The sequence below is a fragment of the Lepisosteus platostomus genome, chromosome 19 (genome assembly GCF_059453375.1).
Source record: "Lepisosteus platostomus isolate fLepPlt1 chromosome 19, fLepPlt1.hap1, whole genome shotgun sequence".
Classification (NCBI taxonomy): Eukaryota; Metazoa; Chordata; class Actinopteri; order Semionotiformes; family Lepisosteidae; genus Lepisosteus; species Lepisosteus platostomus.
In genome coordinates this window covers 5,173,239-5,198,807 of record NC_142629.1, presented here as the reverse complement: position 1 = coordinate 5,198,807, position 25,569 = coordinate 5,173,239, and the positions used below count along the sequence as shown (strand labels likewise).

Genomic DNA, 25,569 nt, shown 5'->3' with positions numbered 1-25,569 from the left:
AAAGTCTTCCTGACCCAGATGGGCTGGTTAATAAAATATTGAGAGTGTTTGTGCTGGTCGGGGGCAGCTAGATTTACAGCCTTTTGGCAGGGATGTCCTCGGCAGAAGAAATTCTAGCACACATTCCTGCGTGCAGCAGACTGTAGTCATTCTTGCTTCTTCTGTGTTGCTATCCTTCGTTTCATCTTCTCCTTTTCATCCAATCCCCAAATATTTTTGTGTTCATGCTGCCCAGCCTGCAGCCTCCACTTCAGTGAGCTTCTTCCCTAGCACAAGAGGGAGATGAACACACATGGGCTTCCCTTTTAATAAGTCCTTGAGCTCCCCAGCATCTTTCACACTGTCAGCCCCACCAGTGTCTACAGCAGAATTGTAATTTGGGTAGTCCAAGTCTAGGCAGTTGCTAGTTCCCAATCAGCTGGCAAATCAAAGGGCTGCAAGTGTTGCAAGCTGAGGGTATACAGGCCAGCTCAACCCCACCCACTGTGACGGTGCTCAAACAGTCTTCTACTTCTGCCACCAGGGGGAGTCAGCTAACACTCACAGCCCAGACATGAACTAGCTAGTCCTGTGCTAGTCCTGAAACTGTATCAAATGCTCAAGACAATTTGCATCTGCTCCCAAGTGTGCTATAGAGCTTAGGTTCATGAGCCATGAGATGGAAGGCATTTGAAATGAATAAGTTTATCATTTCTTGCCCTTTTTCAGTTCATTTGTGCAAGATTATGTCTGAGTCACCACAGACGAAGCCTTCCCCTGTCACAGTTCAAAATGATTTAATATGTACGGCCATACTTCAAGCACAGGCCTGAGGCAGGCTTCGCGTTAAAGGGCAGTGGATTGAATAAGCAATGAGGCTGAATTACCCTCTCACTAAATTAGTTCATGCTCCTCCGAGGTCACAGTTATCAGCATAATGGTGCGGGGAAGCCCAGCGTCATCTCCTTGTGTCTCGAGGATTAATGACAGGGAAGCAACATCCAGTAATGCCTCCTCTGTGGCAGCAGCAGTCCCTCCAAGAGGAAGACTGGAGTCAGGTTGCTTGGGCTTTTTATTAACGGCAGTGCGATGGAAGTGAAGTGTAGCCCTGCGTTGAACTGAGGCTTTCCCCACCGCAAGTGACAGCAGGCTGAGACAATCTCTGGCAACACCTGGACCGCAACCTGCCTTCCACTCATTTGCAAATACAAACTTAAATCCTCTGAAATAATACTCTCCACTCCCTCTGATGTTTTATGTACCTCCTAACAGATACACTCCTACCGCAAAACAGAAAACTCCTACTGTTTTCACATGTTAGGGCAAAATGTTTCCATTTTATGCGGTAATTCTAAATGCACTGATGAAATGAGAAGTGATATACATGGGGCAAGTGGAGATAACGAAGTGGGATAGCGAGATGTCTTCACGTTCATCAGATTGAAGGGCTTTTAGATTAGGTTAAGGCAATCCTGATTGAACTGATGACATCATCCGAAGAAGCACTTAACTGTGTTCCACCACAGAGCTCCCACATTGATTTTTCAATCCGGCATGTATTCCAGCAATGAGCAATGAAAAACAAAACCAAGAAACGGCAAAGTCTTCTATATTAGACTGAAGGACAATGCACTCTAATATCGATTTTAAACCACAGTACTTTTTTGGTGGTGATATTTCATAACACACAATTTAGAGTAGAAACTGCAAAAATATTTCAATCAGACTAATGCATTTCAGACATTAAAACTACAATAGCAAGTGTACTAACCTGCTGCAGTGTTCTGCCTCTATTCACCTCAATCTTTGAACTGTATCAGTTAGAGGAAATGGTTGTAAGGCACTGTATTCATCTGTGGGGTGATGGGATAGTGTTTGAGAGGGTGTTTGGAGCTCACGAGACAGTGATTTAGGGAACCTATCAGTGTGACGGATTATGAGATGAATGTGTCACAGTACCCCCAGCCTGATGAATGCTCAGGAGGAAATGAGGGTGTGTCGCGGACATACAGTAGCTGCCAGTCATTGTAATTGAATCTTCCAGCCACTACTCGGAAATAGTCCAGACACTACATAAGCCCTGCTGTGAAATCAATCATATTTTCCCTATGATAAAGAAGGGAATATGTTTCCTTTTCAATTACATATAATAAATGAATATGGTGTCTCAGCATCAGACAAAAACATATGGAACAAACATCATGATGAAATCCAATCCGGTACGAATGCATCGTGTGGTGTCTGAGTGCATTTAATGGTTCAGTGCCCAGGATTTAAGAAAAAAGGCAATTAAGAGTCATGCAGAAAACACTTGTGCTGAGATGAAAAGATTTTGGTGTGAGGGACAGCTTATCCGTCCTCCTTGGGATACAAAACTGAACATTCGACAGCACTCCAAAGGATGTTTTGAAATTCATAAATAGGGAAGCTGCTGAAACGCTTGAGTCAGACTCTTAAGTTTCTCCTTTTATATTTGCTGTTCCTGTAAACATCAAAATTGCATAAAAGAGCCCCTACGGTTTTCTTACGAGCAAAGTTCTTCGGATGAATGTGGATGTGATGGCGGAAATTCCAGCTGTCTGGGACACAGGGAGAGACAGCTTTTCTGATTGCAGCTGCTGGCAGAAAGATTCTCGATTTATGAATCACCTATGTTCTTCAGAGCTGTTGGCATTTGTGTAGCCTTTGCTTTCAATGAAAATATTTTTTTCTTGCTTGCTTATGTTTTGTTTTTAAACTGATAGGTCTCTTATTTTGAAACCCTCAATTTGCATGTTGGCTGAATTTCAGGAGGTGGCAGAGACAAACAGTGTTGCTCACTCTAGTGAAGACTAGCTGACAGCTGGATTCTGGATCTCCGACTCTGTCTGCTCATCTTGTCTTCTTAAATTTGTTTTTCTTTTACAGGTGATAACATTGGAAGGATGGGTGGACATCATGTATTATGTTATGGATGCACATTCCTTTTACAATTTTATATATTTTATACTGCTTATCATAGTAAGTATGGCTTCATTTTTTTTAAAAAAGGGTGCCAACCTGGGCTTGCATATATAAAAGACTTTATTAGATGCGAGTTACACCCTTTGCCATTAAACGAACAACAACGGAGTGTATATATTATATGATCTTTAAATCATGATCTGCCTTATAATTTAGAAGATGAAATCCCCATGTTTGTAAAGCCTTAAAATCAGACCAACAGTGAAAAGTCATGCAGAGGGACAAACAAGACTATTATTCATAATCTTACATCCGTTTTCACTTATCCTAAACTTAACTTTTAGAAGTATAACCTCTGCATGGCCAAGCATTGTGGCCACCATAAGTTTATTAAGATGCCAATGGCTTTTTGCTTGTGTTTTTTTTTTAAATGCTGTTTCTGATTCCCCAGGTGGGCTCCTTCTTCATGATTAACTTGTGCCTGGTTGTGATCGCAACCCAGTTCTCGGAGACGAAGCAGCGGGAGAACCAGCTGATGCAGGAGCAGCGCGCCCGCTACCTGTCCAATGACAGCACCCTGGCCAGCTTCTCCGAGCCGGGCAGCTGCTACGAGGAGCTGCTCAAGTACATCAGCCACCTGTACCGCAAGGTGAAGCGCCGGGCGGCCCGGCTCTACGCCAGCTGGCAGAACAAGAGGCGGAAGAAAGTCAACCCCAACAGCTGCGGGGCGGGCGGCGGCCCCCCCAGCCGGCGGCGGCGCAACCGGCGCCGGATCCGCTCCATCCACCACCTGGTCCACCACCACCACCATCACCACCACCACCACTACCACATCAGCAACGGCAGCCCCCGCGGGACCCGGGCTCCCTCCGAGATCTGCGACGTCCTGGAGATGAAGACCGTGGGGCCGGGGGCCCAGCTCATGCTTCCTCCGGCCTCGCCCGCCCTGCAGAGCCCCTCGGCGGGCACGGAGTCGGTCCACAGCATCTACCACGCAGACTGCCACTTTCACGGGCCGCAGGCCAGGCGGAAGTCTTCCAGCGTGGCGGGCAACGTCCGGCTGGTGGGCGGGCTGAACGGGGGCAAGAACTACCCCACCATCGTCCCTTCCACGGCCTGCAGCCGGGCCAGCGCCACGCCAAAACCCAAGGGCAAGAGAAACGGCAGCAACCCTGCGGGCCTGAACAGGGGCTCAGGCAACCTCAGCATCCCAGACCCTTACGGCAGGCTGCACCAGCTTGTCGGGGAGCACGGTAAGATCTACAGTACCTCACGGCACTGTGTCGCCAGCTCACAGCTCAGCCCCGCTGTAAATATATTGAACGAATGCAGATTACTTCCATCCTCAATAGCCTGGGCCGGCTGAGCTTTCTCTGGGTGCGAGCTGAGCTGCAGGACCGACAGCTGAAATTGTGTTTCTTCTTATTGGAATAGATTTAAAGGGGGCTGTTTTTGTATTTCGGGGGGTTAGAACGAATTTCGGCATCGAGGAGTGCAGTTCCAACCACAACGAAAGTAAAACGTGCACAGTAAACGTGTAAAACCTCCAGTGTACCTCACAAAATAGGATTTCCAGGTTTGCGCGGCGCCATGTTGCCGTCACTGTCTGCAATTCAGAATCTGGTGGCATGTAGTGGCCCCATTAAATTGTAAACAAGCAGGCTTGTGAAAACGTTTCTTTTAATCCAAGTTAAAAGAATAATTAGAATAATACTTGTTAACTGCATGCAGATCATGTTGGAACATTTCTGTGGTGAAACGTCTGCTGCACAACCTGTACTTATTCGCTCGTACATCATTCTGCATTAGTCGTTACGGTGACTAGTGAGCAGGAAGGGCTGCTTCACGTTGCAATTCGTGTGAACTCTTGGCAACATGGCGACCTACAGTACTTTCACAAAGCTTATGATTTTGTGCTTAATTTCGGAATTTGTAGAATTTTGCAATACCGTCAATTTATTTTGTTACTGAGATTCAATAACCGGTCTGGGTCTGCAGTTCCCCTTTCACCTCTACTTGTTCCCTTGCAGTCAACGCACAGTGACTCACTGGAACAAGTTTAAATAAAGTAATGAAACAAGTGCAAAAGTACCTTTCCAATAATGCTCCTTTTTATTGAAGTATAAGTGATGGATTTGCATTTTTTTGCAAAGTATCTAAAAATACTTTTAGAACTTGAATAACAGTAAGAAGTTATATGTCAGCAAAGACTGCGAACAATAGTCCAAAATTAAAATATATTGATTGCATAAATGATCACCCCCTTCATTATGGCAAACCTAAATTGGCTCAGGTGCACAAAGTGATTTTGACAAATCACACAGCTGAGTGGCCTCTGTGCGGAATAATAGTGGTTCACGTTCACTGTAAGAGAATGAATTTTAAGCAAAGATTATACAATGAAGACTAAGCAGCTTTCAAAACAACTCAAGGATACATTTTGTAGAACAGCACAGATCAGATAAATGGTACAGTATAATAAAATTCAAAGACCTTGAGCATGATTATTATTAAGAAGTCCCTTCACCTGGGCAAGGAATAAACTAAGTAGAGAAATCACCATGAGATCAACAGCCTTGAAAGAGCTTCTGAGTTCTGGATGGGATGGAAGAACATGCCTATAAGCAAACAAAATCCCAATCGCTCCACAAAGCTGAGGAAAGCTATTACTGAGAAAATCCATCTCCAATCCCACATGGGGTTTGCAACAGAGCATTAAGTGATATTGCAAATGTGACAAGATTGAAAGAGTATGGTCTAAATGCAATGAGTTATGTCTGGTGCAAACCCAGTGCTTCACCCATTGAGCACTATCCCTACTGTCAAACATGGTTGTGACAGCACTATGTTAATGGGTTGCTTCTAATTAGCATAGACTAGGAAGCTTGTCAAAACTGAGTGGTAAATGAGTGGACCAAAGTACAGACAGAAAATCCTGCTTCACTCTGCAACAGAATTAAAAATTGGGGTAAGAAATTCACTTTTCAGCATGCCAGTGACCCAGAGCACACGTCTAAAATACAGTGGCTTTACAAGAAAAGTGTGAATATCCAAGAGTATAAAGAGTCATAGTTGTGATGGAAACCCAATAGAAAAAGTGTGACTTGAAAATTATTGTCCAACAAACATGACAGAGTTTGAGCAAGTCTTGCAGGTAAGAATCGATAGAAATTCCATCATCCCAGTGTACAAATCTGATTGAGACTCATTCAAAAAGACTTGCTTGCTGCCAAAGGTTTTCCCACCAAATATTGGCACATGGGGGTGTTTGCTTATGCAATCGATATTTTTCTTTTTAGTTTTTGCTGACATTTCATTTTTTTCCCCCCATAAAGGCGTTGAGATTGAGCATTTACGTTCTGGAAAATACTCACTTAAAAAATGGTATACACATCCTTTGTAATTAAAATAGGATATCACTCAGAGGGGATGAATGTTCTTACAAGGCACTGCGTATCCCTACATGAACCAAGACACACAAGGCTCCATTCTGAAAAATGTCAGAATTGAAGACCCTTCTAATCATGTCCAGAGCTGGATCTACAGTGGTCTGAATTAAATTTCAGCTATTTCTGCTTCTCTAGGCTCCTATAAGGATTGTTTTCTATTTCCCTTGTTGAGTGACTCAAAGGTTAAACCAGTAAGATTTAGAATGAATAGAACATATGAGACTGTAGGCTTGGTTCCAAAAAGTGTTTGGTTGGGTACCACACAAAATATCATTTTTTAAATGAATGCGATTTAGAAGAACTCTTTACAGATGGAGACAGAACTGGCTGTACTTAACAATATGTAAAAGACTTGGATCAAATGAAGAAAAGGGGGTGACAGCCAACTCTCTAGATTGCTTTGGCTACCCAAGCATATTTAAAACTATGCAAAGACATTTACTTTATCAGTACAATCTAATGTTTATGTAATTTGTCTGTCACTTATAGACTTGAGGTTTATCAAAGAACTGTGTATCTGGCAAAATTATACAAATGTATAGTATAAGGTATATTACTCTCTCAAAGGGCTTCAAAATCATGAAACAAAAATTAAAAACACGAAGTCAAGCACCAAACTGTATTTCAAGCTTTGTCTTACTTGGAGTAATACAGTAAAAGAAAACTGAGTAAAGATAATTTTACAGCTATTCTCGCCGTCAGGTGTCTCTCATAAAAATCTGTTACAGTTTTGTTTCCTGATTAATTAACGTTAAAATAAATGCTTAAGCTATGAAAACCCTGAGCCCATGTTCTGCTGCTGTCATTTCTGAAGCGGAGACAAAGACTGAGAGTGTTGTTCCCATTTGCAGTCCGCGGTAGCGGTGGAGTGTTGCTAATGTTTGAATCACCTCGACTTCAGCTCATTACAAGATGCTAAACAAGGTCTTTGTTATATAACTCACTGCTTGGAAAGTAGATTATGAGGGAGAAAGCGCAGTGTTACACAAATTGACTCGCCGTGGCTTGGGTGTGAAATCAAATATAATAAGTGGAGAGGCGCAACAATCGCGTCAACAGCAATGATGCAGTCTGCTTTATTGATTCCCCTGTCTTCAGAAGGCAGGCCTTGGAAAAGACCCAGCAAGGGATGGAGGGGATGGAAGTGAGGCCTCTCCTGACCTTCTCCGTAAACTGGTGTGAGACGTAATTAGGTTAACATATTCAGTATCTCGTATGTGGTAGTGAAGTTGTGTTTATTCTCTGACCCAGGGAAAAGTGTGTGGTGTGGGACGGTTGAGGAGAGAGCGAAGGCTCGCTCTGTGTCCGTTATTCCTTTTCTTCTTCTTTTTTTTGTTTACACCGCTGCCACCAAATGTATGTAAAGTCCTAGGTTCGGTTTAGGGCTTTAGGCATCCATATGAAGGAAAACAGAGCTTCCACTGGCACATTATCAAACTTTATCGATAAAAAGAACTGGCAGACCAAAAAAAAAAAAAAGAAGAAAAAGATTAACAGACGCAGAGCGAGCCTTCATTCTCTCCTCAACCGTCCCACACCACACACTTTTCCCTGGGTCAGAGAATAAACACAACTTCACTCTCGCTATACAGATTACCACATACAAGATACTGAATAGGTTAACCCAAATATGTCTCACATCGGTGCCGTTTCTCCCGTGTTTTTCAGGGGTGTGTCGGGGATCGAGCCGGCTCTCAGGCCTCAGCATTCCCTTCCCTGTGTCCGGTACTGTGCCCGGCCAGCTGTCCTGTGAGCTGGCGAAGTGCCCGTACTGCGCCAGGGTCCTGGAGAACCCCGAGCTGGAGCCCAGCGACTCCGAGAGCGGAGAGTCGGACTCCAACATGGTTTACGAGTTCACGCAGGACCTGCGGCACGGCGCGGACCACCTGGGCTGCCGCGCGCACCGGCAGCGCAGACCGAAGGAGAAAAACCGCGTCAGGCGGTGCTGGGATGCGTTCTGCGATCGACTCAGGCGGATAGTGGAGAGCAAATATTTTAACCGGGGGATTATGATCGCCATCCTGATCAACACGTTGAGCATGGGCATTGAGTACCATGAGCAGGTAAGAAGAACGTTGTTGCCCTTCTGTTTATGCTTTGGCTTTCTATGTGCAAACACAGGGCAGCTGGCATGCCAGCATTTTCTTAAAACCTGATTTGGATAGCCTGAATCCAAATCAAGTGTCAGCGGTGGTGGTATTACAGTGTTTTAATGCCAGGTCTCCGCAGCCTCTTGCCAAGATGGAAGGTGTGAAGTTGCAACAGATTGCCCCCCAGACGGTTAAGACGCAGAGAGAGTACTGATGCAAAATCTGAGAGAGTGTCTAGAGAAAGGCACGCTCCATTTTCACGTTGTGACAATGTGATTGAAAATGAGATGCAAAAAAACACGCCGTGCAGTAATTCTTATAATGCAGTTGATGTTAAATAATAATTTAATTTGCAAGTTAGCATTCTGAGAAGGAGGGCTTTCCCCATGGTTCTTAACAGATTCAGCCAGTGCTACATATCTCTCTGCCAAAAGTGTCTAAACATTTGATTTGAGTCCTTTTGCGCATGCATACTTTGTTTTTAGCACCCCTCATTTGCTGATAATTTCATTTAGCCGTCTGCTGCAGTCTTTGATGACAGAGATATACTGTACAAGAGACATTATTTTTTCCTGTCTGATGGAAGTGATAGTCTCTTTCTCGTAGGACATTACCTTATAGGGACAACACAGTTCCAGTTACGCAGCCTCAGGCACATGTTGGTCCTTGTGACAGAGCCTCTTGAAAACTCTCCCTGTGTAACAGACCAGGAACAGAGTGAGAGATTAGCGAGTCTCAGTGTGCACGTATTCGAGCAGATCGCATCCAAATGCAAGATTACTCTCTGGTTTGTTTACTTTGAACAATGACATGGAATAGTTTGGGAAGAAGTTACTTAAATCAAATATGGCCTGACAAATAATGAGTGCTGTTGCAGATCATCCCTTATCAAGTCAAGTGAGGAAGATCTGTGTGGATTTTTAGAAACAGTGCAGAAGATGTATTGGATCTGCCTTGGATTAAAGCATGTTTAATTGAGATTCAGTATGTTTACGTGGTACAAGTATTTGGAATTTTAAGTACTCTGAGTATTGCAAGTTAGTATGCCACAAATATCCTATAGATAATGTTCATATTAAACAGAATATGCCTAAACCTGTACAGTCGGCCTTCTGCTGTTACTCAGAGAGCTAGTACAACTGGCTTTGTGATTTCCTTTTGTTATTTTTGTACAGAGCTGGCATTCATTCACTATTGAACAATTAAAAACAATTCATTTTCTATTTTTCGTGTGACAGACAGTCTGCAGCTCTTTCCCTTCGCCCTGTTTCGGGTAGCTGCATGTCTGTTTTTGGAGGAATCCCACCTCATGTTTGGAGTGTGCTATTCACGAGGCTCCAACGTCCTCTAGTATTCTGAGAGTGTGAGGAATTTCCCACCCACAATATTCTGAATAGCCTTGTATTAAACGCATGCCGTGCACATTTGTAATATCTGTCTGGTGTAAGAATAATAATAACCCCTTACACTTATATAGCACTTTTCTGTACACTCCACTCAGAGCGCTTTACAGGTAATGGGAACTCCCAACCTGGATGATGTGCCAGTACACTCACTGCACACCAGCTATCAGTGGGGAGGACAACAGATAAATTAAGCCACTTCATACATTAGTTGGGGATTATTAGGAGGCCATGACTGGTAAAGGATAGGGAAATTTGGGCAGGACATTTGGGTAAGCCCCCTTATCTTTTTGAGAAACGCCCAGGCATTTTTAATGACCGCAGAGAGTGAGGACCTCAGTTTTACAGTACATCTCATCTGAAGGACAGTGCCTTTTTTACCATATAGTGTCCCCATCACCATACTGGGGCATTAGGACCCACACAGACTGCAGGGTGAGCGCCCTCTACTGGCTCCACTAACACCTCTTCCAGCAGCAACCTTAGTTTTTCCCAGGAGGTCTCCCATCCAGGTACTGACCAGGCTCACACCTGCTGAGCTTCAGTGGGCTGCCAGTGGTGAGTTGCAGGGTCATCTAGCTGCTGGCTCTTAAAGCTGGAGGGACTAGAAATCAGACAGAGAATCATTTTTGGGGGCTGATAGTTGGTATGCGGATTAGGAGAGTCCTTGTAACCTGGACTGGGTGAGTAAGAAAGTGAAACTCCTTTAGCTGCGAAGCAGGAGCTGAACTGTGCTGTGCAGCAGGAGGAAAGAGAGACAGCAGCTGTGGAGAAACACAGCACATAGGCAGGAGAGCTCTCCTAGCCCCGCTTCTGTGTGGACAGCCGCTGAACGTGACAAAGACCTCGAGCTGCATGGTGGCGATACGTCAGGCTTCCATCAGCGCGAAGTGGCCGATTTCCAGTAAAATCCGCACCTTACTGACATCTCAACGTCGTGTTTGGGAACGTGTGAGCCTCCTTTTCGTTACAAGGGAAATCGCCTTCTGGGCCAGTGGGTTGTATTTTAACGTGACTGACCAGAGCTGCAACAGACCCAGCCTGAGCGCATCTTCAGATACAGACGCTGTCATTTCTGGCAGTCTGGTAGAAAGGGCAGAATCCCCGCAGCTGCGGACTCCTCACTCTCATCTCTTTGACACAATCCTTTGCTCTTGTTGCTGGGGTTTCTCCAACCCAGGGGGGGTTTTCCTGTTCTTTGAACAGCCACAGCCGGGACTGTTGCTCTGTGAATATTTGGGATGAATAATCCAGAAGGTATATTCCACAAGCCAGACACTTAAACCTCACAGCAAATCACAATTGGTATATGGCTTGTTTTGTCCTTATTTTTCCAGCTTAATCAGAATTTAATAACAGCTTGTATTGAAATTCCCTTCCTCTTACCTAGAATTAATTGTACATACTGTACTCTCATACACACAATCCACAGGATAGGTCACAACATACTGTATGTGTCCACGGCTGTGATAAAGGTTTATCTCTATTAAATATGTTGTACAGTATAGTCTTGCAATGCAGCTCACATCCTTGAATTTGCTATAATGGATGAATTATGTTTCATTCCTAACTGTACAATACATTTCAATAAGATGCTTTTCACTAAAACGTATTGAATTATCATATTTATTTCTGTGCTTATCTATATACCATTTAGACCATTTCTTCCCTTAAAGTAGTTTAATACTGGATTGTGTCAAAATATTAAGATCATGGCAGGTGAAAGTGGATTGTTCACATAATGTTTGTTTGACACACTGAACAATAGATCCCAAATCAGCCACACTTTTAGAGAATAATTTTTTATAAATCAATTTGTATTCGCTAGTGGCTGTTTGAGTGCGAGGTATGTGCAGTCGATGTCATTGAGTGGGGCACCAACTTAAGGAAAGTTAACTCTTTTGATCAATGCAGGCATTGATACATACTGATGTATACAGACAGGGTGCATTGACTGAGCCCTGTCAAGTCACGAGTAACTCTCTGTAAGGACACAGAAGGACCCCTGCATATGGAGGTACAGTATGACCTCTATTTGTCGAAAATCTTCCCATGAGATTCAAGAAGGTCGGCAATAGCTCTGTTATCCAGTCACAATCAAGATTCCAGATCAGCAGCATCTAAAATGTTATGCCTGGTCCTGTGCTGTCACTGTTGATGCTGGGCTCTGTCAGTCTCAGGGTCTTCAAAGTCAGGAAGAACATTTGCAGTTTCAGCTCCCAGCAAGACCATTATTTTCTCTAAAGCCTATGCAGCAAAGACTGGTTATGTAACTGTTTAACTAAAGCCACCCTTTTTTAGAAGCACATTGCCTCCCCAAAAACAATAATTAACACTGATTTCCTTTAAAATTCCCACACAAACATGTCATAGTTGCAAATATCGATGGTTGTTAATACTTATGTAAATCAACATGCATTTGCAATTCAAATGAGGGTGATTTCTTAATAAAGAAATGTGCTTAATTGCCAAATGAAAATGCCCAAATTTATGCTAAATAGTGATTTTTTAATCACAACTGGCATTATCATTTGAAAATCTCCCCACAGCCCCTTAGAAATATTCACCATCCAAATGGTTTAAATTAAATAACCCATTAAATCCATTCTTTAAACGCTGTTGGTTGTTTCTTTTAAATGTTGCCCTAGCAGGGGGTTTTCCTGTTTCAAAAAATTGCAATTAACCTCACTTTCTGGAGAATGTGTTGTATGGATTTTTGTTTTATGAATACAAACCTTCTTGGTCTCAAAGAAATGTGTTTTTTGAAAACTAGACCTTTGATTCCGTCTCATTATACACTCAATACATGAGTCATGTTTTGTTTCATTTCTGGTCTTGCTGCGGCCCGATATAGTTAAATATATTACAAGTAGAATTGCTTATGGGAACTGACTGTGAGCTAGAGATGAAATGTTTGCTTGGAAATAAATTTAAAAAACTAAGCAGTCGTGCTGTTTTTGTTTTGATAGATACAATGAACTGGCTTTGATTGTAATAAAAAAAAACCTATTGAGCTGTGTGGTTCTACTTATGTGAGTTAGAGTTTCTATCCATTAAATCTTGAATCTTGGGTTCCGTTCCAGACTGGGGAGCCTCTGTGAAGAGTTGTAGAGTTTCCGTCGATTTAAGAGATTACTTCCCACCTTCCTAAACCATGCAGGCTTAATCAGTTTGGGTCTCCAAACTGTCCCTGTCTACTTGTGTATGCGTATGGACTAGTGTCCCACCCAGGGTGAAATTCCACTGTGTGTCCTGTGCTTCCAGGCGAGGCACCAGGTGATCTCTCCACAGGAAGGTGTGCCTTTCTGCCAAGGGATGGATGACAAATAATTTATTAACCTTGATTAATTAATTAATTTCTTAACCCCAGTGCCTCGAGATGCTTTTCAAGCTACACTGCACGGGGGATTTTGTGGTTGTTTCTCGGACCCAGGAAATTGGGCGGCACGGTGGCACTGTGGTTAGCATTTGCTGAATTACAGGGCTGGGCTCGATTCCCGTCCACGTGGAGTTTGTGTGTTCTCCCTGTGTTTGCGTGGGTTTCCTTCTGGTGCTCTGGTTTTCTTCCACAGCCCAAAGACATGCCGATGGGATAATTCTGTAGCATTGGCCCTGGTGTGAGTGTGTGCGTGTTGGTGTCTGTGTGTCTCCCCCCAGTGCAGCCCATCCAGCGTGTACCCCAGTTTGTGCCTGTTGCTTGCTGGGATGGGCTCTGGCTCCCCCTGTGATCCTGTCCTGCTTTAATTAAAAAACTAGATGGATGTGTGGAAATTTCCCTTGTTTTTTTTTCTTCAGTTGGCTGCAGTTTCCCAAAAGATGTTATTGCATATGTGGTATTGTGTTCATGGTTAATCAGAAATTAATTAAAAATTAGCCCATCGCAATCCCAGTTTGATTCCTGGATAAATCTTGGTGTCCTGCTTTTCGCAGGTTTTAATCAACACCCCGCTGTCCGGAGCAGATGTAATATTCTCAAGATCCACTGGCACGACTACAGAACATGTTAACAAGAGGCAAAAGGAGCAAATTAAATTGCTTTTCTGTGAGGGGCAACAGAATCCTGAAGTAATGGATTACTAATTCACATTAGTCCCTGTTGTATTGGATGTTTCTTGTTTTTATAATGTAGATCTGTGTTTTTTACTGTTCATTAAATGGTCAATGGAGCAGTATCTCATTACTTCAGACCTGGTGTGGTACCCCTGGAATAATAATGAAGATAGATCAGAAGTAGTTGATTTTGCAGAACAGCTTAACTTTAAAACCCTTTGGAAGCAAACATTCCCCTCTTCCTCAAAACAGGAGATATTGTTTAAAAATGTTCTGTCTTGTCCTGAAGGTTCTATGTCTTTACCACATTGATCAGTAATTCTTGTTTCTCCTCCATTACAGCACCAGTCCAATTTTTCATGCAGTCAGCTTTGCTTACAGCGAATGTTGTAACACTTGCATCATTTGTCTCGTCACCTTTTCACCTGTGTTTTGTACTCCTGACTTGCTCAGAGGAATGAAAGAAGTCAGGCAGACGCTATACAGTATGTGCAGAAAACATAGTGCTGTGTTTCCGTATCTAGCCATTCAAGTTTTTGAAAAATATGCCTTTCCTTGTCCCTGGTCTGTAAGCCAGAGAGACAGCCCAATGTAACTGGGCAGCTCTCGGGCAGGGTGAGAGCATAATCATTCAGAAGGAACAGCAGAGGCTCAGGTGAGGTCTTCAAATTATTTTTGTACCTTCATTATGTAAAAGCGAATAATTAAATGAAGGTTGTTCACCTGCAGTACCTTTCCTATGGAAATGATTTCACCAGGCGTCTGACTGCTAAAGGGAAGGTCTGTTTCTTTTTCCATTTTCACTTTCTCCCATTTTATATACCTGTAGGCCATCTGGAAAAGGTAACTAGCAATTAGCTGCATGATACTTGGCTGTATATGAGCCCCCCTGACAGAGTTCTCCAATTTAAATAAATAAAATACATTATATCAACGTTAAACCAAAATGACCACATTTCCAATTTTCTGTACATGTTTCATCAGTTTATTTCGCTGTGAAGACATAAACAATCCAACTAAACATTGACTTTTAATATCATGCTACTTTTGGGTTTTGGGTGGCTTCTGTTTTTTCATATATTCAGTAAATATCTGTAAAAATAAACAATACACTCTCCATCCCTTTTTTTAGCAGAAAATAGAGGGCAGAAATTGCCTCTGTCCTGTTCTCACATTATGTTGGCGTATTTCCTGAAACCATCTATTCCAGGTTGCCTGTAGAGTGCGTGATGATTCTTATCATTTCCAGTTCAGCTATGATATGCTCTGTTCAGTGGGTTCGATAAAAACAACCACAGCTCCAGACGTGGAATCGGATTTTCTAAAATCACCATAGAAACCGCAAGCCACAGAATGTGACGAGAGCTTTCCATTTTGTTCCTCAGAAAGTGTCTGGGAGGTCTGTTTCCACTGCATATATCTTATAGAGAAATACAGACATATACATATGGAGACATCAGTCAGTGTTATGCATGCTACTATGTCCAGTACTTTGCTGTCTCTTCCAAAAGAGTATTAACTTTATGCAATATAATTATTGCTCAACTGCATCTTAGCATGGGGATTCCCTTCGGGTGTGTGTGATATCTTTGTACTGCAGTGTGTATTAAAAAAAAAAGTTGTGTTCCTTGCTTAATGCTCTAAGCTTAGAAAGTTGGGGAAACTTATGCACCTTATTTCAGCCTACAAACTTCCTCTATCCGAACAAATGCTGGCAATATAGGCTATCTTTGGAAAAAACACTGCATATAAGGTTTAAAATGGGGATCTCCCCACTTGCAGAAGTGATTCAGCTGTTCCTTCAGGAAGTCCCAGCTTCCCTGGCTGGACTTTATTCAAACATGAACTGCCCTCCAGCATCTAGCTTGTCATTTGTCATTTCTCCCCACAAACCCTCTCAATGTTTATCCGTTATCGGGATGTTGCTCATTCCTGTTAATAAGAAGCTATGCCAGATAATTTGGGTGGAAGGTGGGACTACATACAGATGTGTCTGCCAGTCTATTGTATGGCGTGCAAATATACACAAGGGTCATTTAGACACAAATGAACTTAACATAAGGAAGGTGGGTGAACACAAGAGCACCTGGAGAAAAGTCACATGGACACATGAGTCGCATGCGAGGCATCTGCACATAAGGCATCGCAGTTCACAATCCAATCCAGGCAGAAGCACTAACCATATCAAGATCAGATAAGATCACTTTATTAGCCATATACAATTTCTTCTATTAGGAATTTGTCTTTTCCGCATTTTTCTTTATCGTTTGCTCTCTGAATTTCAGCTGCTATCTCTGTATGGATAATTGGTGCTAACCTGGGCCAAATGTAAACTCAGTTTAACTCTGGTAGTCCAAGGTTGGGCTGAAGCAGTGCTTCTTGGTTTGTAGGACCAATCTTTTCTCTAGCAGGATGCTTATATCCCTTGGGTTACATTAAGAGCGTGGAATACCATTCTAATACTTAAAACTGAGCAGGAGCTTCAATGTGCTCTGAAAGGGGAAGGTATAAAACAGATGACCTATTGAATTTCATGCTGAAGGCATTCCTGGAAAGTTTTCAAAATAAAGCAAAAGCTATTACTGTTCCTTTTACTCTCCTTTGAACTGGGCAAAGGACTGCTTTCAATTAGGAGTTTTATTTCATTTCAATTTAAGTGGCTGATTTTACGCTTGAAATGGAATTTTGAAAATAAATTGTGGACGTTCTGGCACCTGCTGAAATTGTTAAAAATTACAATTAATTTGGATAGTTATTCTGACAGAAAGTACTGGAATCTTTTTACTTTTCAAACAAGCGTCTCTGCTATGTGTCAGATATAATTTTTCCAGCTAGCCATATGGCTGACGCAGACAAATTTGTCTTTTTTTTTTCCTGCAAATTGTTTCCCGTGTATTTTTAATTGGCTGTGCAGTGTTTTCTGCCTCTGCACTAAGCTTCGGGAGAAGTTTAGCTTCTTCTCCTATTATGTCTCAGCACGGATGACTAAAAACATCATCTGTCTCAAAATTAACTGATCAAAAGAGGCCTCCCCACACTTCTGATTTAGCCATCTTAAAGACAACAGTCTCTCTGGGAGAGCTGCTGCAGTGCGATGCACAATTCAATATTGTGAGTCCTTCTCACTTGCTTTGAGGCCAATGAGGGCTGGATGTCTTCACCTGTCTCCTCTGGGGAAAGACAAAAGGTTTCAAAGCAGGTTTCTGGGTATCCCTAAACATCAGTTGGTTATTTTCTATTTGACAAATCAGTTTGTCTGTTTTAGTATTTATTTTTCAAGAATACAGTCAAAATCTTAGGAGTTGAAAAAAGCAGTAACTGTTAGGACATAGATGAAGTAGTTTGGCTATATGGTGAAGTATTATTTCTACTCTACATTGTATCATATAATTGTTTGTGAATTGTCAAATTAACCCCTATTCCTAGCTCAAAAGGCTAACTCAACACTCAGTAGCTTCAGATTCCTAAGTTACTTGTGCATTTTGCAGATCTTGCCTGACAAACATTTGGTGACAAAAATAATTGTCTAATGACACGGCCTGGGCTCAAGCTGGTGACGTCTGGACTACAGGACTCACCCTGGGTTCAGAATTATGTCTGTATGGATTGAGCATCTTGGGAAGGCCTAAGCTGAGTTCTTGGTGTGTCTCCTTCCCAACACTTTCATATACAATCCTCCCCAGAGGTCCTATCAGTATTTCCACTTTAAAAAAGAATGCTGTGGCAGGCTGAATGGGTAGGAACATCTGAGTGGCTTGGTTTTCAGTAGTGCTCTGCATGCTTTTTTTATTCTAGCAGTAAGCACTGGGCAGCAGAAGAAAATAAGATGCAATAAGAAAGAAATTGATCTTCAGTCGATATATTTCGCTGTGGGATTAGCATTCCAGTTCTGGTCTGTTCAGAGCTCACACTCTCTCGTTCCATGAATTTGGCAGCATGGTGTGCTCGGCGATCAACCAGAGGACAGGCAAGGGCAGGGCTGTGGCTCCTCTGAATGGGTGTGGTGCTGATGACCAGTCACAAATGCCTCACTGGTTGCTGGGAAACCTGAAGAAATTCCTGACAATCACGACATCACAGGCCCACCACTGAAGTTGAGCCAGCGAAGGTATCCTTCACTAGCCACGCCTGTGAGTTAGCCTTGTTGCTATCAAGATCCATGTTACTCCTGTCTCCTAGGCTAATTGTCCATTAGACACTGCAGAGATGGAACTGGCAGTGCACAAGGGCCATACTCCCTTGCTGAAATCGCAGTGGCGAGCTGGGTAGATCAACTACCAATTTCAAACAGAATAGGGAGATAAGTAAATGATAATAACAATATGTTCACAGTTTAATATTCAATCTTGACTTGATTCTTTTTAAAAAGAAAACTTTGATTTTTTTTTAATTTACTTGGGTAAAGAAAGCAGTTGTGAGTCTTAACAAAAGCTTACTGAAGCATTTTTTTTTATTTATCTGCATTATTTAATGCACACGCATAAAGAATTCCCTGCATCGCATCCTTGTTTTAAATGTGATCAATAAAAAAGAGTGATTACTGAAGCATTTAAAAAGACTCCCTAAAAAGCCTGTAGCGAAACACAATGGACAGATTTATTCCTCCAAAATTATGAATTGCAAATAGGTTTTCTGCCCAAGTTTTTCCTCTACTGTTTTACTTCAACAGAGATGTAGAAATATTGCTATATGAAATAAAATATTGTATTATGTGATTGCTTCACTGAATGTAATAATCTTCCTTGCCCTGTGCTTATGTTTTATCTGCGTTATCCAGTAGGAGGGGAGTACTCAGGGGAGATGGAGTCTATCCCTGCAAGCAAGGGGCACAAGGCAGGGTACACCTTGGAAGGGACGTCAGTCCATCGCAGGGCAGATTACACAGACACACACACACTCATACCAAGGTCAATTTTCTCAAAAGCCAACTAACCTGCCAATACAGTTTGTCTTTGGACTATGGAAGGGAACCATAGTACCAAGAGAAAACCCACCCAAACCCAACGAGAACATGCAAACCCTGTAGTAGCACACGGGGAATTGAACCCAGGGCCCCAGCACTGTGAGGCATCAATACTAACCACTGTGCCACAGTGCTGCCCACATTTATTTAATTTTTAATGAAAATCCTTTAATGTCAGATAAAGGAGTCTGAAGAGCTGGCAGCTGTTATCTGGTCCTGGATTTTCAAGGACAAGCTGTTTTGTGTGTAATAGGGCTCCTGAAGCACTGCCTGGGTGCCTCTGCTCAGTGTAAGTGTGCTTGTCTGCAGTGAATGAGTACTTCATGCGCTGCTGGTGCCAGTGAGGCCAGACCAAAGAGGAAATGGAATAGAGCGCATTCTGCATCCACACTTTTACTTCTCCTGCAGGAACTTTAATTAAAGCAGGCTGCATTTGATCTTCATGAGCAATAGCCATATTTCATAATTAAATGCAGGCTTCCTCTGCAATTACTCCATCTTTTGTTTAACTTGGGTTTTTTTTTTCTTGCGCACAGTAACTGAGCCAAAAAAGAAGCCTCTGTAATTGTGTGTTCTTTCAATACTGTGCTATAAGGGGGTCATGAGGGTGAAGTAAATTGTGCTACAATGAAGATTTGATCTGTGTTTATTTTCATCCACTACATAATTATTTGCAAAATATCACACATGCAAAGCTAAACAACACTAGGGAATGAACCGAACCACTATTTAAATTACACATTTCCTGCGATTTTGTTAATTGCAGACGAAAGCAATGCTTGCTAGTTATTACATTATGCATGCCGTACTTGCAGGGAAAAAAAAATGAATACCTTGTGTCGAGAAATGCTTTTTTTAAATGTGAAATCCAAAATAAGCTTTGGTTTTTAACATACTTTTTTTTTTTTAATCCTTTGTTAAACTTCAGAAGAATTATTTCAGTCTTACATTTTCAGTGTCAGTATTAAGAAATTAATAGACAGAGTATTTCCTTGTTGCCCAGCAGTAATCAGATGATGTTATGCGTTAGGAGAATAATATTTACATGTATCCATGTGGTCCCACAGCTCTCCAGTGAATACGCTTGCTACGTCAGTGAAGTTAATTTGCAGCTCCTCATTGTGTTAATAAGGGCCAATTAGCTGGGTTTTATTGCGCTTGGTAATAGAATTCGATCATTTTGGTGTGTGATTGAGGAGAAATGGAGGCTTACACCAGACTTCTCTGCCAGTGGGATGTGAAGGGGTTTTGAGCTCAGTGATAAAATGTTGCTGACAGGTTTTAAAAAGGAATAGACTTTCACACAAACTGTTCTGACAGTTGCAGGGAGGAATTGTGCTTTGTATGAATCAGATGACTAAGTCTGCAAAAAGGCAATGTTTAAAACTCAGGCACTGACAGAAGGTGTTTAAAACCACAATCGCCCACAAAAGCGATCGGGGTTGCTCTGTGCATCGTGCCGCAGAGATGCTTGTTCATCCTCTGTTCCTCTGACATTGTGTAAAAATAATGGAGCTCCCTATTTAGGACTATGTGGCAGCTGTAGCACAGCTGGAGTCTCCAAAAAGAGTGTTTTCAGATGATCGTTGTCTACTTCGTTCGCGCAGGCTTTTGAGATTCTCGTTTTAAACACCTAAAAAAAACTGTCATCTGCCAGCAGAGAAATGCAATTACCTCTTCCAAAACTGTCTGACACAGGGGACTTAGCAGAGAGTCCCTTGAATGAAAGTCTTGGCTTGATTGTACAGTGGGTGCGATTGCTATAACACGCTTCTCCTGTATGTGCCACGTGAGACTGCCGTGTGAGTAAAGCACGATCTCCTCTTTAGAAGCACCTGAAAAGCTATAAAATGATCATGATGAAAAAACGGCTCACCAGTGGAGCTGAAAAAAGGTGTATAGTTAACGTCTGTGATGTAGAAGCAATGCACTCTCAGACTTGCGTGTCTAACTGTACTAGCGTGCCGATCAATGTAAATTCACATATTTCAGTCAATTATCACCTCCAGCATCTTCTCCTAGATGATCTTATGGCAGCTATGCAGAGTTGGGTGAGGGTGTGATTCTTTTCAATTTTTAATAGGTGACATTTATTTTTGTAGATATTGCACTTACAGAAAGAGCACAGCTAATGTGCATTTGTAAAATTTGCTCAATCATTTTGATCCCTTTTTTTTTACCAACTTTAATGGGTTTTTGGGAGCACCCCCTTTTATTTTTATGCATTATGAACAATACTGTAATTATTTTCTAATACTATAATACAAAAAAGTGATGGTCTGGCAGACCTCTGGATTGGTGGAGGTGCGGAATGGGGTGATCCAGTAGTGTATGATGTTTGCAGTCTAAAAACGTCTTGAAATTATATGGGCTCAAATCTAAAGTTTTCATCTCCACCAATCAGTTGTTCATGCAGTTATAAATAAGTAAATGACCTTGTGTTTTGAATCATACAAAGTTGAAAATGCTGCTGGAATATCTTTCCTTTCATCTTTCCTTTTATTATCTTCCTAGAGTCTTTGCCATTTAATATTTGAAGCTATAATATTTCAAGTCTTTTGAGATGGGGCAGGAAATATTGTCACCCCCAGTGTATCTAGTTATAACAATGGCTTATAGTAGAATGGTGGCATCAAGCTTCATCTACCCCAGCTCGACAGAAACTGCCAGAAAAGCCTTTAAATAACATATTTTCTCTAGAACTGAAGTTTTTGATGAATAATAGAGCTGGATCATTAAAGAATTGAAGGCTTTCCAAATTCCCCAGGTTTTGCCTCGTGATGTATCCATGCTGTCTTCTGCTTAGAAAATCCTTTACATATCCTTCCACTGGGAACTGCACGGGCCTTATTGCCTGTGAGAAGTCTCTTACTGGAACTGTACAGTGCCTAATATAACTGCCTTTGAATGATTGCTTGGGAATCTGAATTGAGTCCACCTTTGAATATCTGCCAACCTGGTCGCCATGGATATCCGAACATGGCTTCACAGTCTACACAGGAAAAAAAAAAAGTAAAACAGGGTATTTCAAATAAACAGTCTCAGTCCCCACTCAGACAGGACCGAAGTTATTTTTTATTGAGTTCTGGTATGGACATTGGTCACTTACAATTGAACTAATCATGTATAATAAACAAATTCAAACATTCTATCCAAAGGGGCTTTCCAGTTGAAGTCAGCCCCCTCTCATGTCTTTGGTTCCAAACTGTTGTCAGATATCAGTGCTCAAGATAGCAACATGCTGGTGTGTCTTGCCTTAAGGATGTGGTAGCAGATCTGTCAGGAGTACAATATCAGGACTCCTCTAGCTGGGACTGGTGTCAAAGAACGTGTTTGGTACAAAATCCTCCTAGCCCACACAACTGTACCGGTATAGTAGTTCTAATACATTTATTTCAGTGGTCTCTGGAGACCGCACTCAGACTTTACAGCAGCAAGCCATTGTGCTGTCGGAATAGACAAAGAACAGCTCTCTACCGAAATTCTTTGCATCATATCATGTCTCTGGTTTGGCCAGCCAATCGCCATTTGTTCTGTACAGAATATCGCTCACACACATTCTTCTTGTCTGCTAAACTAAAACCTCGGAAAGGCTGTTGTCGGGGAGAACCCGACCTCACATGGCTAGCTGAAACATTCTCGAGGTCCTCACACAGAATAGTGATCATTCCAGCAAGGCCACAGAGATCCCCCAAAGTTCTATTGATCTGCCTGTGACAGGGCAGCAGTAGTTGCAAAGGGAGGTTGTATGTGAGACCTAGATAAAAGGTTAACAGATTAGTAAGCCCCAATTTGTAAAGAAATGTTTTTTCCAAATTATTAGGTGTAATGCATATTGTGAATATACACTGTATAACTAGCAGTGATGCTGTTCCCGTGTGTATTGAACACTTATTCATATGTCTAAGTGATAACTGACATGTCTTTAAGAGTAGCTAATGAATCTGACTGTGATTTCTTATTTTCCTCTCTTATCTTCATGTTTCTGGGCTGTTCATGTCTCCCTGTATTTCGGTCTGTTTAACATGGGCTGCTTACATAGCGAGTTGTCATATGAGCCGAGCAGCCATGTGAGTCATCTCTCCCTGTGTGTCTCCGCTGCCCATATAGCCCGGCTCGGATTCAGAGAGCTTGTACAGCAGTTTCAGCTCTCATCTGTTTTTCTTAGGTAACACATGCTAATGGGGGCAACAGGGTTTTGTTGCATTCAGATACAGTGCACGCGTAAGTGGCCACGTTCTGCAGTGTAGTGGGGAGAAATGACAGAAGCGGTTTCGCTGTTCATGGTCTTTTCTAGGTTTATTTTTTAAAATGACTTACATAACTGCTCGGCAACTTTTGGCAACGTTTACGATTTCAGCTGCTCTATTTTCTGCATAAAGCTCATCAAGGAAAATTGCATACCAAAGCAACTAATAATCACCCATTTCCCCCTCCACATGTTAAGTCTTCTTCATTATCATGATGCAAGTAGAAGAGAAATGTTATTCCAGGATTTATTTACTGTACTCAGTTCTGTATTTCTGGGAACTCTGTGTACTGTGAATGCTTTGAAAGTTGTTTTGGTTAAAACCTCTCTCCCACAGAAATATTTTAAATAATTAATAATTTCTTGCATTTCCAGTATATAGCACTTTCCATCCTAAGGGATCTAAGCATTTTCACCAGCACTGAAGTGTTCTTTCAAAGAGCACCCTTGACTCTTTAATGACCAGGTAGTCAGGGACTCAGAAATACAACTCTCCCTTCAGTACAGTGTCCCCTGTCACCATGCTGGGGCATTGGTCTGGAAAATCTGGTTCACAGGGAATAGCACCACCTACTGGTCCACTAACACCATACAGCATCAGCAACTGGATTTTACTTAGAGGTCTCTCGTCCCAGAACTGACCTAGCTAAGCCCTGCTTAGCTTCTGATGAGACCAGCAGGTAGTGGTGTTGACAACAGTATGTGTCAGTTTTCTAGCTTGCTTCCATATAAGAAGAGAGAAAGTGAGGTACTGTGCACCTTACTGCATTACAGCTGTAGTGTATCTCTAGATAATGTCATGCTGATGCCAAAGAATTGACCAAGAAGATGCAGAAAGCACCATCAAAAGATATTACTGCATGTTGTAGAGTTGCTCGGAGATGGAATGTTTCTTTACAGAATGCAGTATGTGGTCATTAACACGATTAATTAACCACTTTTTGCTCCCATTTATACCAATGCTCTGTCTGTTCTTGCTTCTCCAGCCAGAGGAGCTTACAGATGTTCTGGAGATCAGTAACATTGTCTTCACCAGCATGTTCGCCCTGGAGATGCTCCTGAAGCTCTTGGCATTTGGCCTCTTCGGATACATCAAGAACCCCTACAACATCTTTGATGGGATCATCGTAATAATCAGGTTCGGTTTCTTCTCCGTGTGCTTGTTTCCTGGTGCTGGGTCTGGGAACATGACCTTTCAACAAAATGACCCAATTAGTGGCAAAAGCATACCTGTTCCAGACAGAAAACAGAATTTGTGCTATTTCAAAACATAGAGAACATCAATACCCGCTATTGTCGGCATCCCTCACCAAAAACAAATAAACAATTTGATATTAGTACAACCATTTCAGCTATAACACGATAGTTATGTTCCTGAAAACCACAACATTATAGACAACTGCATTATAGAAATCATTAGCTGGATAGAAATAAAAGGATTAGGGGGTAGAGAGTTCATATTCACAATTATAAAAGGTGTTTTTTCTATAGTAATTGGTCATATTATTAGTTTGAATGCATTTTGAATGTATTACGTCTGCATAATTTGTGTTTTTGAGATCATTTTAAATAGGAAACAGTAAACAAAATAGATAAAATCTGCGTTAATACTTACATCGCTAAGCAATGAGAAATTCTGCTGTGAAGCAAGGTGAGACAACATCTTTTGGAAGAAAGTTTTTTAATAGTGCACAGTACATTTTTTGTTTCTGTCATACCCATACATACCCTTTTTAACAGCAGTATTTATATCCGTGTTTCCAAGGAATGAAACATTGATATAGAACTCCACTGATACAGAACTGCGAAGCAAATACTGTACAGGTTGGACAAAGACTGACGCCAGTGTGCGAGAGAATATCCCAGCATCCCGAGTTTGAATTGCTACACTGAAGCTGCCACATAACCACGTTTTACACAACACGTGTGACAAGTTCTGGTACACTCGATTTGCTTTATAGCCAAACTGTGCCCGCATTTGTGGAAGAAGTCTTTCCTAATATAGTACACCAGACAATTCCTGTTAAGGAAACTCGCGTTAGAGCAGAAAGGACCATACTGCATTAGAAGCTGTTTTAGACCTTTCCTGGATCATGTTTCCGAGCCACTGCTTTTAAAATCGATGACATCAGGGAGTCTGGGAAACACTGGAAATGCACAGTAGGTAGTAGCATGACGTTTTCCCCTTTCCTGTGGCGTTAAAAAAGAAATCCCGAAAAAAGATAATAATAATCGACTCTCCTCCACTGTCAAACAGTGTGTAGCCTCACCTAGACGATGCACTGGTACGCTCAGCACACACCAGTTCTCAGTGGGGAGGAGAACAGAGTGATGGAGCCAGTACAGAGATGGGGATTATTAGGAGGCCATAATTGGTAAAGGCCAAGGGGGGGGGAGAAATTTTAGTGAGTGCTCTGTGACTTCCTGTGCGCTGGGGATGACA

General features: G+C 42.0%; 1 protein-coding gene across 3 annotated transcripts in view; it reads left to right on the top strand.

Annotated features, from left to right (window-relative positions):
* The window catches only part of cacna1ha (calcium voltage-gated channel subunit alpha1 Ha), a 139,271-nt gene that overhangs the window by 77,316 nt on the left and 36,386 nt on the right, over window positions 1-25,569 (top strand). For all 3 annotated transcript variants that reach the window (XM_088613227.1, XM_088613228.1, XM_088613226.1), the window contains exons 8-11: window positions 2,887-2,979; window positions 3,374-4,175; window positions 8,040-8,434; window positions 24,113-24,264. In XM_088613227.1, coding sequence (XP_088469353.1) covers window positions 2,887-2,979; window positions 3,374-4,175; window positions 8,040-8,434; window positions 24,113-24,264 — 1,442 coding nt within the window. The remainder of the gene's footprint in view (window positions 1-2,886; window positions 2,980-3,373; window positions 4,176-8,039; window positions 8,435-24,112; window positions 24,265-25,569) is intronic.